Consider the following 18767-nt stretch of genomic DNA (forward strand, 5'->3'; position numbering starts at 1 on the left):
TTGCCATTTCCTGTTGGGGAAGAGAATATCCCCACAAGTAAGGATGACGCCGTGGACCGGACACACCTATGTTGGAGAAATGTAATTTTAAATTGTATGTCCCTTTATAACCCCCAAAATGGGTTAAATGCATAACTAAAGTACTGTTTGTTAGCCATAAGGACTAAAGTTCCCAAGCAAGATACCGACAGTCAGCCAATCAAAATTGGTAGTAGCATGTTGTCACCAATCACTGACCATTACCTGTTTAGGAGCTACAATGCATGTGACTTCCGATTAGGATCTTACATATGTGTTTAACCCCCTTTGGGGTGTTAAAGGGGCATGAAAGTCAAAAATAAAGGGACAGTCTACTTCAGAATTTTATTGTTTATAAAGATAGATAATCCCTTTACTACCCATTCCCCAATTTTGCATAATCAACACGATTATATTAATATACTTTTTACCACTGTGATTACTTTGTATCTAAGCCTTTGTTTACTGCCCGCTTATTTCAGTTCTATTGACAGATTTGCATTATAGCCAATCATTGTTGATTTAAATAACTCCACAAGAATAAGAACAATCGACTAGATTACAAGTTTTGTGGTACAGCTATTAACGGCGAAAATGATTACTCTGGAATAGCCAGTAACGCATATTACGAGTCGCGGCGGTATAGCTATAAAAGCATTTTAGCCTGTAACTTAACGTCCATTCCGCACTCCAAATTTTTTTTCTTGCGCCCGTATTACAGGTTGTGCGGTCCGGCTAAAATGCTTGCGTTACAGCAAATACCGACACGAGCCATACCGCCATCTGAGACCAGAAGTTATGGATTTTGCTAAACAAAAATGTTTCACAAAACTCATAACTAAAATGTTACAAAGTACACTAACACCCATAAACTACCTATTAACCCCTAAACCGCCATCCTCCTGCATTGAAAAAACTATATTACATTTATTATTCCCTAATCTACCACCCACAAACATCGCGACTATTAAATAAACCTATTAACCCCTAATCTGCTGCCCCCGACATCGCCGACACCTAAATAAACCTATTAAACCCCTAAACCACCGCCCCCCCCAACATCACCAACACTATAATAAAGTATTAACCCCTAAACCTCCAGCCCCCCACATCGTAACTACTAAACTAGACCTATTAACCCCTAAACTGCCACTCCCACATCGCAAAACACTAAATTAAACTATTAACCCCTAAACCTAACACCCCCCTAACTTTAAATTAAAATGACAATATAACTATCTTAAAATAAATAAAAACAATAACATAACTATTCTAATAAAATAAAAAAAAATACTAATTAAAAAATCTAAATTACAAATGTAAAAAAAAACTAACACAACTCTAATAATAAATGAAATTATCAAAAATAAAAACAATTACACCTTATCTAATAGCCCTATAAAAAAAAAAAAAAAAAAAACTCTCCCCTAACCTACAATAAACTACCGATAGCCCTTAAAAGGGCCTTTTGTAGGGCATTGCCCTAAGTTAAACAGCTCTATTTAAAAAAAAATAATAATAATAAAAATCCATGTTCATCCAGGCGGCGAGAAGTCTTCATCCAGGCGGCAACACCTTCATCCATCTCGGGGACGTCTTCTATCTTCATCCCGGCAGTGCGGAGCTGAGCTATCCTGGGGGGGGGGCGAAAACATCCTGCACGGAGCATACTCTTCATACGGTCACCACCGTACACTGAAGTTGAATGCAAGGTACCCGTTTCAAAATGGCGTACCTTGCATTCCTGTTGGCTGATTTGATTTTTCAAATTCAAATCAGCCAATAGGATAAGAGCTTCTGAAATCCTATTGGCTGATTTGAACAGCCAATAGGATTTCAGAAGCTCTCATCCTATTGGCTGATTTGAATTTAAAGAATCAAAGCAGCCAATAGGAATTCAAGGTACGCCATTTTGAAACGGGTACCTTGCATTCAACTTCAGTGTATGAAGAGCACACTCTGCGCAGGATGTCTTCGCCCTCCAGGATAGCTCTGCACCGCCGGGATGAAGATAGAAGATGTTCCTGAGATGAATAAAGATGTTGCCGCTTAGATGAAGACTTCTCTTCACCTGGATGAAGATGGATGTCCGGACTTCAGGAACTGTGAGTAAATTTAATGGGGTTAGTGTTAGGGTTATTTTTTTATTTTTTTGGGTGTTTTTTTTTTAGAGGGCTTTCGGCACTTGTAAAAGAGCTTAATGCCCTTTTAAGGGTAGTAAAAGAGTTGAATGTCCATTTAAGGGAAATGCCCATACAAATGGGCAATGGGTAATTTAGGATTTTTTAGAGTTAGTTTTTATTTATTTTGGGAGGTTGGTTGGGTGGGGGGGTTTAAGGTAAAAGAGCTGTTTAACTTAGGGCAATGCCATACAAATGCCCTTTTAAGGGCTATTGGTAGTTTATTGTAGGTTAGGGGTGTTTTTATTTGGGGGGGCTTTTTTATTTTTATAGGGCTATTAGATTAGGTGTAAATGTTTTTATTTTTGATAATTTTGTTTATTTTTTTAATCTTAGAGTTTTTTATTTTTCATAATTTAGTGTTTATTATTTTTTGTAATTTAGATTTTTTAATTGGTAGTTTTTTTAATTTTATTAGAATAGTTATGTTAGGTTAATTTATAGTTTAAACTTAGTTGTTGTTTTTTTCACAGGTAAGTTCTTATTTTTTTAAGATAGTTATATTGTAATTTTAATTTAAAGTTGGGGGGGGTTAGGTTTAGGGGTTAATAGTTTAATATACGGCTAGATTATGAGTTGTGCGTTAAGCTGAAAAAGCAGCGTTAACAGGTCCTAATGCTGCTTTTTCACTTGCATAGGGGCCCTGCACACTGTTTTGGCCTTACCGCAAAACGTCTTACGTAAACTTCGTAAACCCTTTTTTCTATGGGACTTCCATAGCGCCGGTATTACGAGTCTGTCCTGGGAGGCCAAAAAGTGAGCGGTACACCCTCTACCTCCAAGATCCGTAAGGCATTCTAAAGTCAGTAGTTAAGAGTTTTATGGTACAACGCCGTAGCATAAAACTCATAACTAAAGTGCTAAAAAGTACACTAACACCCATAAACTACCTATTAACCCCTAAACCGCTGCACTCCCACCTCGCAAACACTAGTTAAATAATATTAACCCCTAATCTTCCGCCCCTAACATCGCCTCAACCTACATTATATTTATTATCCCTAATCTGCCGTCCCCAACGTCGCCGCCACTATATTAAATGTATTAACCCCTAAATCAAAGTCTAACCCTAAACCTAACACCCCCTAACTTAAATAAAATTTAAATAAACCTAAATAAAATTACTATCATTAACTAAATTATTCCTATTTAAAACTAAATACTTACCTATAAAATAAACCCTAAGCTAGCTACAATATAACTAATAGTTACATTGTAGCTATCTTAGGGTTTATTTTTATTTTTCAGGCAAGTTTGTATTTATTTTAACTAGGTAAAATAGTTATTAAATAGTTCTTAAAGGGACACTGTACCCAAAAATTTTCTTTCGTGATTCAGATTGAGCATGAAATTTTAAGCAACTTTCTAATTTACTCCTATTATAAAATTTTCTTCATTCTCTTGGTATCTTTATTTCAAATGCAAGAATGTAAGTTTAGATGCCGGCCCATTTTTGGTGAACAACCTGGGTTGTCCTTGCTGATTGGTGGATAAATTCATCCACCAATAAAAAAGTGCTGTCCAGAGTACTGAAACCAAAAAAAAGCTTAGATGCCTTCTTTTTAAAATAATGATAGCAAGAGAACGATCAAAAATTGATAATAGGAGTAAATTAGAAAGTTGCTTAATATTGCATGCTCTATCTGAATCACAAAAGAAAAAATTTGGGTACAGTGTCCCTTTAACTATTTAATAACTACCTAGCTAAAATAAAGACAAATTTACCTGTAAAATAAAACCTAACCTAAGTTACACTAACACCTAACACTACACTACAATTAAATAAATTAACTAAATTAAATACAATTAAATAAATTAAATTAAATTATCTAAATCCCAAAAATCTAAATTACAGAAAATAAAAAACAAATTATAGATCTTTAAACTAATTACACCTAATCTAATAGCCCTATCAAAATAAAAAAAGCCCCCCCCAAAATAAAAAAAAACACTAGCCTAAACTAAACTATCAATAGCCCTTAAAAGGGCCTTTTGCGGGGCATTGCCCCAAAGAAATCAGCTCTTTTACCTGTAAAAAAAATACAAACAACCCCCCAACAGTAAAACCCACCACCCACACAAACAACCCCCCAAATAAAAAGCTAACTAAAAAAACCTAAGCTCCCCATTGCCCTGAAAAGAGCATTTGGATGGGCATTGCCCTTAAAAGGGCATTTAGCTCTTTTGCAGACCCAAAGTCCCTAACCGAAAAAATAAACCCACCCAATACACCCTAAACCCCAAAGATTCACTTACCGGGAGAAGTCTTCATCCAAGCGGCAAGATTTCCTCAACGAAGCCAGCAGAAGTACTCCTCCAGACGGGCAAAAGTGGTCCTCCAGACGGGCAGAAAAATTTAGAATAGTGACGGCGACATTGGGGACGGCAGATTAGGGGTTAATAAATATAATGTAGGTGTCGGCGATGTTAGGGGCGGCATATTAGGGGTTAATAAATATAATGTAGGTGTTGGCGATGTTGGGGGCAGAAGATTAGGGGTTAATAAGTATAATGTAGGTGGCGGCGGTGTCCGGAGCGGCAGATTAGTGGTTAATGGGTATAATGTAGGTGGCGGCGATGTCAGAGGCGGCAGATTAGGGGTTAATAAGTGAAAGATTAGGGATGTTTAGACTCGGGGTTCATGTTAGGGTGTTAGGTGTAAACATAAAATGTGTTTCCCCATAGGAATCAATTGGGCTGCGTTACTGAGTTTTACGCTGCTTTTTTGCAGGTGTTAGACTTTTTCTCAGCCGGCTCTCCCCATTGATGTCTATGGGGAAATAGTGCACAACCACGTACGACCAGCTCACTGCTGACTTAAGCAGCGCTAGTATTGCGGTAAGGAGCATAATTTTGCTCAACGCTCACTTCTTGCCTTTTAACGGCGGGTTTGTAAAAACTCGTAATACCAGCGATGCAGGTAAGTGAGCGGTGAGAAAAAACTGCTTGTTAGCACCGCACAGCTTCTAAAGCAAAACTCGTAATCTGGCCAATAGTGTTTTGGGATGAGGGGGGGCAGCGGTTTAGGGGTTAATAAGTTTAGTTTAGTAGTTATGATGTGGGGGGCTGGAAGTTAAGGGGTTAATACTTTATTATAGTGTTTTGCAATGTGGGAGACGGCAGTTTAGGGGTTAATAGGTTTCTTTAGATGTCGGCGATGTCAGGGGGACAGCGAATTAGGGGTTAATAACTTTTATTAGTGTTGGCGATGTCGGGGAGTGGCGGAATAGCGGTTAATAATTATATTTAGTGTCAGCGATGTCGGGGAGCAGCAGATTAGGGGTTAATAACTTTTATTTAGTGTTGGCGATGTCTGGAGCGGCAGATTAGGGTTGTCTAGACTAGGGGTTTATGTTAGAGTGTTTTATTTTCCCCATAGACATTAATGGGGTTGCGTTATGGCGATTTCCATTCCGCGATCGCAGGTGTTAGTATTTTTCTAACACTCTCTTCCCATTGATGTCAATGGGGGAAAGCGTGCACTAGCAAGTCAAATCAAGTCAGCCCTTGGCTTTTGTGCGGTATGGAGCTTAACGCACCATAACGCACAGCACAAGGAGCTTTTCAGTAACTCGCGCTATGAAGAGTGCAATATGTACATTTTTTGGCTTTATTTTCGCACCCTGTTTAGCGCAAAACTTGTAATCTAGGTGAATGTTATCTGTATGGCATATGTGAACTAGCACTGTCTAGCTGTGAAAAAACTGACAATATGCACTGAGATTAGAGGCGGCCTTCAAGGGCTTAAAGCAAACTTGATGATAAAAGTTGTAAGTAAGTTGTTTAAAATTGCATGCCCTTTTTGAATCATGAAAGTTTAATTTTGACTAGACTGTCCTTTTAAATGTTTCATTACAAAATAGTGCAGTTAGTTTCTGCATTAGAGTGTCCCTTTAAGCCTTTCAGCTAAGTGCTTGTAAGCTAAAAATATAAACTATGATATTTTCTGAATAAAACAACTACATCCAATGTTTAAATAAATGATAAACAGTTAATACTGGGCTGTATATATGCAGAAGCATGATGATTTGTTTCATACTACATGGGCCAGATTATTTAATGCTCTGATCTGAAAAGATAATCTACAAAGTCTTGTCAGTTCTATAAGGTGCGTCTATACATTTCATAAAGGCATATTTCAGCTTGAGAGCTGTCTATCTCACTAAACAGGGTTGTGGGTGTGAAGGAGACACACCTATATTATTGTGTAATACAAATTTTAAAAAAACATAATTTATGTAAGAACTTACCTGATAAATTCATTTCTTTCATATTGGCAAGAGTCCATGAACTAGTGACATATGGGATATACAATCCTACCAGGAGGGGCAAAGTTTCCCAAACCTCAAAATGCATATAAATACACTCCTCACCACACCCACAATTCAGTTTAATGAATAGCCAAGCAGTGGGGTGATAAAGAAAGGAGTAGAAAGCATCAACAAAGGAAATTTGGAAATAATTGTGCTTTATACAAAAAATCATAACCACCATAAAAAGGGTGGGCCTCATGGACTCTTGCCAATATGAAAGAAATGAATTTATCAGGTAAGTTCTTACATAAATTATGTTTTCTTTCATGTAATTGGCAAGAGTCCATGAGTTAGTGAGATATGGGATATCAATACCCAAGATGTGGAGTCTTCCACTCAAGAGTCACTAGAGAGGGAGGGAATTAATCCACAACCCAAAAAAATAAGTTTATTTTCATTTTTGAAAGAAAAAAACTTATCAAAGCAGAAGAATCAAACTGAAACAGCTACCTGAAGAACTTGTCTACCAAAAACTGCTTCCGAAGAAGCAAATACATCAAAACGGTAGAATTTAGTAAATGTATGCAAAGAGGACCAAGTCACCGCTTTGCAAATCTGATCAACTGAAGCTTCATTCTTAAAGGCCCACGAAGTGGAGACTGATCTAGTAGAATGAGCTGTAATTCTTTGAGGCGGGGCCTGACACGACTCCAAATAAGCTTGATGAATCAAAAGTTTCAACCAAGAAGCCAAGAAAATAGCAGAAGCCTTCTGACCTTTCCTAGGACCAAAAAATAAAACAAATAGACTGGAAGTCTTCCTGAAATCTTTTGTAGCTTCCACATAATATTTCAAAGCTCTTACCACATCCAAAGAATGTAAGGATCTCTCCAAAGAATTCTTAGGATTAGGACATAAGGAAGGGACAACAATTTCTCTACTAATGTTGTTAGAATTCACAACCTTAGGTAAAAATTGAAAAGAAGTCCGCAAAACTTCCTTATCCTGATGAAAAATCAGAAAAGGAGACTCACAAGAAAGAGGAGATAGCTCAGAAACTCTTCTAGCAGAAGAGATAGCCAAAAGGAACAACACTTTCCAAGAAAGTAGTTTAATGTCCAAAGAATGCATAGGCTCAAATGGAGGAGCCTGTAAAGCCTTCAGAACCAAATTAAGACTCCAAGGAGGAGAAATTGATTTAATAACAGGCTTAATATGAACTAAAGCCTGTACAAAACAGTGAATATCAGGAAGTATAGCAATCTTTCTGTGAAATAACTTGCAGACAAACCCTTATCCAAACCTTCCTGAAGGAACTGTAAAATTCTAGGAATTCTAAAAGAATGCCAGGAGAATTTATGAGAAGAACACCATGAAATGTAAGTCTTCCAAACTCTATAATAAATCTTTCTAGAGACAGATTTACCAGCTTGTAACATAGTATTAATCACTGAGTCAGAGAAACCTCTATGACTTAGAACTAAGCATTCAATTTCCATACCTTCAAATTTAATGATTTGAGATCCTGATGGAAAAACGGACCTTGAGATAATAGGTCCAGCCGTAACGGAAGTGGCCAAGGCAGGCAACTGGACATCCGAACCAGATCTGCATACCAAAACCTGTGTGGCCATGCTGGAGCCACCAGCAACACAAAAGACTGTTCCATGATGATTTTGGAGATCACTCTTGGAAGGAGAACTAGAGGCGGGAAGATGTAAGCAGGATGATAACACCAAGGAAGTGTCAGTGCATCCACTGCTTCCGCCTGAACATCCCTGGACCTGGACAGGTATCTGGGAAGTTTCTTGTTTAGATGAGAGGCCATGAGATCTATCTCTGGATGGAGAGACCACTCCCCTGGATGTAAAGTCTGACAGCTGAGATAATCCGCTTCCCAATTGTCTACACCTGGGATATGCACCGCAGAGATTAGACAGGAGCTGGATTCTGCCAAGTATTCGAGATGCTTCTTTCATAGCTTGGGGACTGTGAGTCCCACCCTGATGATTGACATATGCCACTGTTGTGATATTGTCTGTCTGAAAACAATGAACGGTTCTCTCTTAACAGAGGCCAAAACTAAAGAGCTTTGAGAATTGCACAGAGTTCTAAAATATTTATTGGTAATCTCGCCTCTTGAGATTTCCAAACCCCTTGTGCTGTCAGAGATCCCCAAACAGCTCCCCAACCTAAGAGACTCGCATCTGTTGTGATCACAGTCCAGGTTGGCCGAACAAAAGAAGCCCCTTGAACTAAATGATGGTGATCTATCCACCATGTCAGAGAGTGTCGTACATTGGGATTTAAGGATATTAATTGTGATATCTTTGTATAATCCCTGCACCATTGATTCAGCATACAAAGCTGAAGAGGTCTCATGTGAAAACGAGCAAAGGGGATCGCGTCCGGTGCTGCAGTCATGAGGCCTAAAACTTCCATGCACATAGCCACTGAAGGGAATGACTGAGACTGAAGGTGCCGGCAGGCTGCAACCAATTTTAAATGTCTCTTGTCTGTTAGAGACAGAGTCATGGACACTGAATCTATCTGGAAGCCTAAAAAGGTGACCCTTGTCTGAGGAATCAAGAAACTCTTTGGTAAATTGATCCTCCAACCATGTTTCCGAAGAAACAACTCTAGTTGATTTGTGTGAGATTCTGCAGAACGTAAAGACTGAGCTAGTACCAAGATATCGTCCAAATAAGGAAACACCGCAATACCCTGTTCTCTGATTACAGAGAGTAGGGCACCCAGAACCTTTGAAAAGATTCTTGGAGCTGTTGCTAGACCAAATGGAAGAGTAACAAATTTGTAATGCTTGTCTAGAAAAAAGAATCTCAGAAACTGATAATGTTCTGGATGAATCGGAATATGAAGGTATGCATCCTGCAAGTCTATTGTGGACATATAATGTCCTTGCTGAACAAAAGGCAGAATAGTCCTTATAGTCACCATCTTGAAAGTTGGTACTCTTACATAACGATTCAAAATTTTCAGATCCAGAACTGGTCTGAATAAATTTTCCTTCTTTGGGACAATGAATAGATTTGAATAAAACCCAATCCTTGTTCCAGAAGAGGAACTGGCATGATTACCCCTGAAGACTCCAGGTCTGAAACACACTTCAGGAAAGCCTGAGCTTTTACTGGATTTACTGGGATACGTGAGAGAAAAAATGTTCTCACAGGAGGTCTTACTCTGAATCCTATTCGATACCCTTGAGAGACAATGCTCTGAATCCATTGATTTTGAACAGATTTTATCCAAATATCCTTTAAAAACCTTAATCTGAGCTGAGCTGAGCTGGAATGAGGGCCGCACCTTCATGCGGACTTAGGGGCTGACTTTGGTTTTCTAAAAGGTTTGGATTTATTCCAATTTGAGGAAGGCTTCCAATTGGAGGCAGATTCCTTGGGGGAAGGATTGAATTTTTTTTTTTTTTGTTCCTTATTCTGACGAAAGGAACCAAAACAGTTAGAAGCCTTATATTTACCCTTAGGTTTTTTATCCTGAGGCAGAAAAACTCCCTTTCCCCCAGTAACAGTTGAAATAATAGAATCCAACTGGGACCCAAATAAATTATTACCTTGTAAAGAAAGAGATAGTAATCTAGAATTAGATGTCATATCAGCATTCCAGGATTTAAGCCACAAAGCTCTTCTAGCTAAAATAGCTAACATCAATTTTGATAATATCAAAAATAGCATCATAAATAAAATGATTAGCATATTGCAGTAAGCGAATAATGCTAGATAAGTCAGAATCCAATTCCTGCTGCGCTAAATTCTCCAACCAGAAAGTTGATATAGCCGCAACATCAGCCAAAGAAATTGCAGGTCTAAGAAGATGACCTGAACATAAATAGGCCTTCCTTAGATAAGATTCAAGCTTCCTATCTAAAGGATCCTTAAAGGAAGTACTATCTCCCATAGGAATAGTGGTACGTTTAGAAAGAGTAGAAATAGCCCCATCAACTTTGGGGATCTTTTCCCAAAACTCTATAGATTTTGCTGGTAAAGGATACAATTTATTAAACCTTGAAGAAGGAATAAAAGAAGTACCTGGCTTATTCCATTCCTTTAGAAATAATATCAGAAATAGCCTTAGGAATAGGAAAAACCCCTGGAAAAACCACAGGAGGTTTAAAAACAGCATTTAAACGTTTATTAGACTGAACGTCAAGAGGACTGGTTACCTCAATATCCAAAGTAATTAACACTTCTTTTAATAAAAACAAATATACTCAATTTTAAATAAATAAGTAGATTTGTTAGTGTCAATGTCTGAGGAAGGATCTTCTGAATCAGATAGATCCTCTTCAGGAGAGGATAAATTATTATGTTGTTGGTCATTTGAAATTTCATAAACTAAATGAGAAGTTTTAAAAGACCTTTTACGTTTATTTGAAGGTGGAAACGCAGACAAAGCCTTCAGAATAGAATCAGAAACAAATTCTTTAAAATTTACAGGTATATCATGCACATAAGAAGTTGAAGGAACTGTAACTGGCAATGTACTATTACTAATGGATACACTATCTGCATGTAAAAGTTTATCATGATAACTATTACAAATGACATTCGGTGAGATAATTTCTACAATTTTACAACAAATGCACTTAGCTTTGGTTGAACCGATGTCAGGCAGCAATGTTCCAGTAGAAGCTTCTGAGGCAGGATCATGTTGAGACATCTTGAAAAATGTAAGATAAAAAACAACATATAAAACAAAATTATCTATTTCCTTATATGACAGTTTCAGGAATGGGAAAAAATGCAAATAGCATAGCCCTCTGATAGAAAAAAGCAAGAGGCAAACATCAATGGGGTATTTAAATAATAAAAAAAATAACCGGAAATGACACACTCACTTCACTAATGACGCAGCAGTGTGAAAGGTCTTGGCGTCAAGTATGACGCCGAAAGTGACTAACTTGCGTCATAGACGTACTTTTTCGCGCCAAAAAATTTTCGCGCCAAAAATGAAGCAATAAAGTTTATCATTTGTCGCACCCGCGGGCCTAATACCGCCCGCAATTTGTAAGAAGTAGTCAATTGAAAAAAAGACTAAACCCCAGGTAAGAAATAAATTTCATATTTAAAAGATGTTTATATTCCCCAAATATAAAACTGACAGTCTGCAGAAGGAAATACATGAACCTGACTCATGGCAAATATAATTACAATACATATATTTAGAACTTTATATAAATGCATAAAGTGCCAAACCATAGCTGAGGTGTCTTAAGAAAATAAAAACATACTTACCAAAAGACACCCATCCACATATAGCAGATAGCCAAACCAGTACTAAAACAGTTATTAGTAGAGGTAATGGTAAATTGAGAGTATATCGTCGATCTGAAAAGGGAGGTAGGAGATAAATCTCTACGACCGATAACAGAGAACCTATGAAATAGACCCCCGTTAGGGAAATCATCGTATTCAATAAGTGATACTCCCTTCACGTCCCTCTGACATTCGCTGTACTCTGAGAGGAATCGGGCTTCAACAATGCTGAGAAGCGCATATCAACGTAGAAATCTTAGCACAAACTTACTTCACCACCTCCATAGGAGGCAAAGTTTGTAAAACTGAATTGTGGGTGTGGTGAGGGGTGTATTTATAGGCATTTTGAGGTTTGGGAAACTTTGCCCCTCCTGGTAGGATTGTATATCCCATATGTCACTAGCTGATGGACTCTTGCCAATTACATGAAAGAAAAAGGTTTTGCATGCGTTCTTTCCATGCCAGCAAGTTTTTGATATTCAGGCCCTAAAACATTTCTTTGATTTTAATGTTGTGCTAACATATTTATTATACATAGAAGGACAGTTCCTCATTACCTAAGAACATGTTTTGCAGTGACAATGTGAATTATTATGACTAAATATTGTTTAGGCAATGCAATTAGCTATAACAATAAAAAGTGTATTTATACTAACAATATCGTTAGTATTATACTTCCATCCACTTATCTGAGAATCACATATTTTGAATGTCTTATATATCAGACAAGATACAAAAAAGCAACATTAATTAATGTACCCCAAAATATTTTATGTCCATTTAATAAACATTTGATGCAAAATTATTTTGACTGCAAGTATCCTCAGCTTATGTTTCTTGCAGTAACTGTACTGTAACATAAAAAAATATTTCTGATTCATATCTAAATAGTTTTATTGCTTCCTGAGACACTATCCAAATTGAATTTATCTGGTTACTTGTAAACATTCATTTCTTTTTCATATTTATTTTCCCTGGCTAATAATCTAATATCTGACAGCAATATGAGTGCTGAATATTACAGTTTTTATAAGTCAGCAAAAACATGGTTTCACTATACTTTGAAAGAACACGTTTTATTTTTTTATTATTTTTTATGGAACAATAACTAAACATACTTTGATTTTTCAAACTTTTTACATACTGAGAAATATCAAAATGTACTTACACAGCATATTGTAGAGTTGAATTAAACTCAGTTATGTCTGAAAACTGTTCAACAGCTTCATAACTAATATTATTTCCTTCAAGCCTGTATATTTAAAACAAAAGGAAAAAAAAAATATCAACAAAGTAGAGCTGTTTTATTTATTTGTGAATTACTAAATTAAAAAAACAACAACTTGTATGGTAAAACAGACACGGATAGGGTATAGCGCTAGACCAAAAACCTACTTAGCCTCACTAAAGGTTATTGTCTCCTCCCTAGACAATAAAGAATTAAGAATGTAAAATCAGTGGATATAGGAGGCGCTATAGAGCCGTAGGATATATAGATATAAATATAAATATAAAATTCACAGTATCGTTACCAGTTAAAACAATCCAAAAATTAAAAATCCCAAAGGCCCTTAAGGGATACGTTTAAATACTATTTATGTGCAAAATCTGTGATTATTAAAAATCGGTGATAATTAAAAATATAGGAAAATATCTACGTACATATATATAAATACAGTATATCCAAGTGAAAAATCAAAGTGAAATAAATTAAATATATCAAAGTGCAATAAATGATCAAGTGACAATATTTTGTAAAACACAAATGTGATATTTAATAAATCAATGTATAAAAGGTTGACACATAAAATCCATATAGCATTCAATCATACATAAAATAGAACCGGTTTAAACATACACACTATACACAACCCCTCAGATTCCCCAAATAAAATGTGGCTGGCGGAGAACACCTATAATGAATGTGTTCTAATCTTGGTGTTAGTATTTCAAGGGGATCCCCCAAAGAAGATGGTCCGGAATGACAATGTGGGTTTAATTATTGTAAATCCAAAGATATAAATGTTAATGTTTCTGAATGATGCCGTTATATCCCCAGTCTCTTTTTAGTCACAATTAAAGCCCACGATGGTATAGAGCTCCTTCCTTAATGTTCTCTTAGTTTATAGGCAATCAAGTACTTATAACTTAGCCGGGAGGCTCCCCTACCTTCTTACAAGTGTCTGCCAGCGATCTCCTTACCTGGCCCGACACTCCGGCTGCTCCTTTAGATGTCTGCTCAGCGAAAATCCCGTGAGTGACATCACCCGGTTCCGGATCCTAGGTGACCACTTGCGCAAGTGTTTGTTTCCACGAATGTATCCATAGGATGCCCTCTGTACGCCAGGGTACAGAGAGTTCACTTCAGCTTCGGTCCTCCAAATAATCACAAACAGTAGCAGGTAAGTCCTCTACGCGTTTCAACCCCTTCTGGGTCTTTTTCAAGATGCTACTTCCTGCAACCTTTGCCCTTAAATCCACTCTCTGCACAGGTGATTCGCTATTGCTACAACACCTTTCCGCAGGTAACTACTTCCTGGGGGGAATCCGAACACCTCACATGCCATTCTTTGTTCATAAATTTTCACACCAAATCCCAAGCCAGATCTCTAGTGTTTAAAAATTTGTTTCCATATAATCAAATGTAACGTTAAAAATCCTTAAAAATACAATTTTAATAATACATAAGACTACAATTTTTGAAACAATATAAGGAAAAAATACATAACAAACAGGGAAAATAGAAAAATTCAGATGAAATATTGATGAAATATTGCGTGGTCAACCTAAGGCCAAGATTTATCCCACTTCTGAAGGTATCCAAAATAACTAATGTATATAAAATTTAAAACATGAAAATCACATAAGATATAAATAGAACCTAGCTCAAACAAACCTAGCCCTACATTCCTATCTAAATAATTCCCTGCTCTACAATCCTAATACTAGTTATTGTTGCTCTCTAAAATATCAAGTTAAAGATCCACAAGGAAGAACTCTAAACTAAAAAGCTGAAAAAAGCTAAAAATAGAAATACTTAAACGCAGGGTACTAAAGATAATAAACCCCTAAGTTAAAAAGGGGGCTAATTCCAACTCTGAATTCGAACCCAACGGATGCAAAGTGTTAAACTCATAGATTAATTCTGCTTCCCTTTTGACTAATCTATTTTCAAAGTCCCCCCCCCCTCCAGTTATTTCGCACTACACACAATCCCCAGCATTTATATCTTTGGATTTACAATAATTAAACCCACATTGTCATTCCGGACCATCTTCTTTGGGGGATCCCCTTGAAATACTAACACCAAGATTAGAACACAGTCATTATAGGTGTTCTCCGCTAGCCACATTTTATTTGGGGAATCTGAGGGGTTGTGTATAGTGTGTATGTTTAAACCGGTTCTATTTTATGTATGATTGAATGCTATATGGATTTTATGTGTCAACCTTTTATACATTGATTTATTAAATATCACATTTGTGTTTTACAAAATATTGTCACTTGATCATTTATTGCACTTTGATATATTGAATTTATTTCACTTTGATTTTTCACTTGGATATACTGTATTTATATATATGTACGTAGATATTTTCCTATATTTTTAATTATCACCGATTTTTAATGATCACAGATTTTGCACATAAATAGTATTTAAACGTATCCCTTAAGGGCCTTTGGGATTTTTAATTTTTGTATTGTTTTAACTGGTAACGATACAGTGAATTTTATATTTATATTTATATCTTTATATCCTACGGCTCTATAGCGCATCCTATATCAACTTGTATGGTAACGAATTATGATTTTCAGAATATATAATTGTACCTGACAGTGTTTCCAAAATAAAAACACAGGATGTTAATAATATTACCAGATGAAACAGTTTATTTTAAGAATGTGTTTTTAATTATCAATAATATTCTAGAAATTATCTTAATTTAATATGAATAGACATTAATGAAACATTACATTTGTTCTGGTAACTCTACAACACATATCATTAATACAAGCTTAATTGCTGATAAATAGCATAAAGGTAAAATATCTATCTATCTATCTATCTATATACTGTATATGTATATATATCACATCCTTCTAGGTTGAACTTGTTATTGTCTCTTGACCTCTAAAAGGCCCATCTTTGGCCCCATTGCCATCAACCATACGAGGAGAGTGACACGCCTAGACTGGTATAAAACCTGAAGCTAGAAAACATTCCACTATTGTTATTTGAGAAAGTGACTACTCATTGCAGTTATAAAGAAGGCAATTTAACAGAACAGGTTGCTTCCAGCGTACCATGCATCCCCCATAATGACACTTGTGAAATGGGCTTGTAATTATTTCATTGCAGAGGTCAGTGATTCTGTAGTTATGTGTGGTCCTACTAGGGCCCTGAAGTGTATGTTATGGCTTCTTGCTAGAGCAAATATGGGACTTATCCCTGATCTGTATAAACAATACTGAACAATATTCATTGGATAACTTCAGTATTCTGCTGTATCATACATATATATATAGGTAGCCCTCAGTTTACGCCGGGGTTAGGTTCCAGAAGGAATGGTTGTAAATCGAAACCGTTGTAAATTGAAACCCAGTTTATAATGTAAGTCAATGGGAAGTGAGGTAGATATGTTCCAGGCCCCTCTCAAAATTGTCATAAGTAACAACTAATACATTATTTTTAAAGCTTTGAAATGAAGACTTTAAATGCTAAACAGAATTATAAACCTAATAAAATAATCACACAACACAGAATATATAATTAAACTAAGTTAAATGAACAAAAACATTTGCTAAACAGCATTATAAACCTAATAAAATAATCACACAACACAGACTTCACTTGCATTTTTCTGCAAACAGTTCTTTCTATGCATTCCAATCTGGACTAATTTATAGACAGGAAGATCTTGTTCCTTTGAAATCTGCTTGATAGCTCAAGTCTGGTTAAACTTATTAATTTCAGCTTGCTTGGCTTTGCTGCAACACAAGCGGACAGCTCCACCTACTGGCTATTTTAATAAATGCACTGCTTCTCAATGCTTTTCAATAGCAGTCACATGATTGGAAAAAAAAGGTTGTTATTCTGAAACGGTGTAAATTGAACCGTTGTAAAACGAGGGCCACCTGTATTATATATATATATATATATATTTACAGTCATGGCCCAAAATATTGGCACCCCTGCATTTCTGTCAGATAATGCACCACTTCGTCCAGAAAATTGTTGCAATTACAAATGTTCAGGCATTATCATGTTTATTTCTTTTGTTTGTATTGGTATGACACAAAAAAGTGGAGAGAAAAAAAAAAGCCAAATCTGACACATTCCACGCAAAACTCAAAAAATGGGCTGGACAAAATTATTGGCACCTTCTCAAAATTGTAAGAAATAATTACATTCCAAGTTTGTGATGCTCCTGTAAGTTGTAATTAAACTCATCTGTATCAACTAACAGGTGCTGACAATATAAAAATCACAGTTAAAATGGTGAAAAATGGACTCCGCCTTTCTGTTGTGTATCTCTGTGTGTCGCACTGAGCAAGGAGAAGAGAAAGAGCAGCAAAGAATTGCTTGAGGATTTGAGAACAAAAATTGTGGAAAAGCATGGACAATCTCAAGGTTACACATCCATCTCCAGAGATCTTAATGTTCCTGTGTCCACTGTGTGCAACATTGTCAAGAAGTTTAAAGACCATGGCACTGTAGCTAATCACCCTGGACGATCTGGCATCTGCCTTCATATGGAACCGGAGCACCGATCACGCTACGGTTCCATATGCGCCAGATGCCATGAACTCAGGATCTCCAGCTCTCGGCTGTAATTTAACAGTCAACACTGCTTGAGCTTCCTGCAGTTTTGATGTATATATATGTTGTGCGGTACGATAAGCAAAGTACCGCACAACATATATATGTCACAATAGGTAAAAGGGTTAAACTATTTGTCTTTCAGGCGGTTTTAATAGCTAAGATTCATATCCTCTAGACTTAAAAAAAAAGTGATAATCTTTAAAGGGATATGAAACCCAAATATGTTTTTTTCAGGATTCAGATAGAACGTGTGATTTTAAACAACTTTCTAATTTACTTCTATTATCATTTTTTCTTCATTCTCTTTGTATCTTGTTGAAAAGCAGCGATGTATGCTTAGGAGTCTGTCCTTTTCTGGAGCACTATATGGCAGCAGTTTTACAAGAAGTTTATACATTAGCAAGAGCACTAGATGGCAGCACTATTTCCTGCCATGTAGGGCTCCAGATGCCTACCTAGGTATCTCTTCAACACAGAGTACCATGGGAAGGAAACAAATTTGATAATAGAAGTGAATAGGATTTTCTGCTCTGTCTGAATCACAAAATAAGTGTTGTGGGTTTGATATCCTTTTAATCTTTTTTACATTTTATTGAATTCATTTTCAAAATGCTATAATGCAGCAGTTAGATAAGTGGGTTACAGTAGTTAAGTTTAGGGCTTACAAATTAAATTATTTGTGCAATGTCCATGTAAGGAAGCTGTTAAGTGTGACTTGTTACTGAATAGTGTAGTCAGTGTTAGAGTCTGAGCATATCGTTTTATCGTAATGATGCTTTGGTATTCCAACAAATATATATATTAGGTATACAAATTAAGCAGTGTACTCTAGAAAAGAGTATGCTTGGGTTTTATAACCCCAGGATAACATTTAATGTTCCACCTTGGGACTGAAGGTAGTAGTTACACAGAACATACACACCATTGAGTGACTTACTACGCTCTGCAACTCATGTACCTGACTAACTGAAGGTAAGCAGCTACACAGAACATACACACCACTGAGTGACTTGCTATGCACCTTACCTCATGCACCTGACTAACTGAAGGTAAGCAGCTACACAGAACATACACACCACTGAGTGACTTGCTATGCACCTTACCTCATGCACCTGACTAGCTGAAGGTAAGCAGCTACACAGAACATACACACCACTGAGTGACTTGCTAAGCGCCTTACCTCATGCACCTGACTAACCGA

General features: G+C 36.6%; 1 protein-coding gene across 1 annotated transcript in view; it reads right to left on the bottom strand.

The window, feature by feature from the left end:
- The window catches only part of LOC128649930 (NACHT, LRR and PYD domains-containing protein 3), a 156550-nt gene that overhangs the window by 10228 nt on the left and 127555 nt on the right, over nucleotides 1–18767 (bottom strand). Inside the window, exon 6 of the mRNA XM_053703493.1 lies at nucleotides 12911–12994. Within this exon, the coding sequence (XP_053559468.1) occupies nucleotides 12911–12994 (84 nt within the window). The remainder of the gene's footprint in view (nucleotides 1–12910; nucleotides 12995–18767) is intronic.

The sequence above is a fragment of the Bombina bombina genome, chromosome 2 (genome assembly GCF_027579735.1).
Source record: "Bombina bombina isolate aBomBom1 chromosome 2, aBomBom1.pri, whole genome shotgun sequence".
In the NCBI taxonomy this organism is placed as follows: Eukaryota; Metazoa; Chordata; class Amphibia; order Anura; family Bombinatoridae; genus Bombina; species Bombina bombina.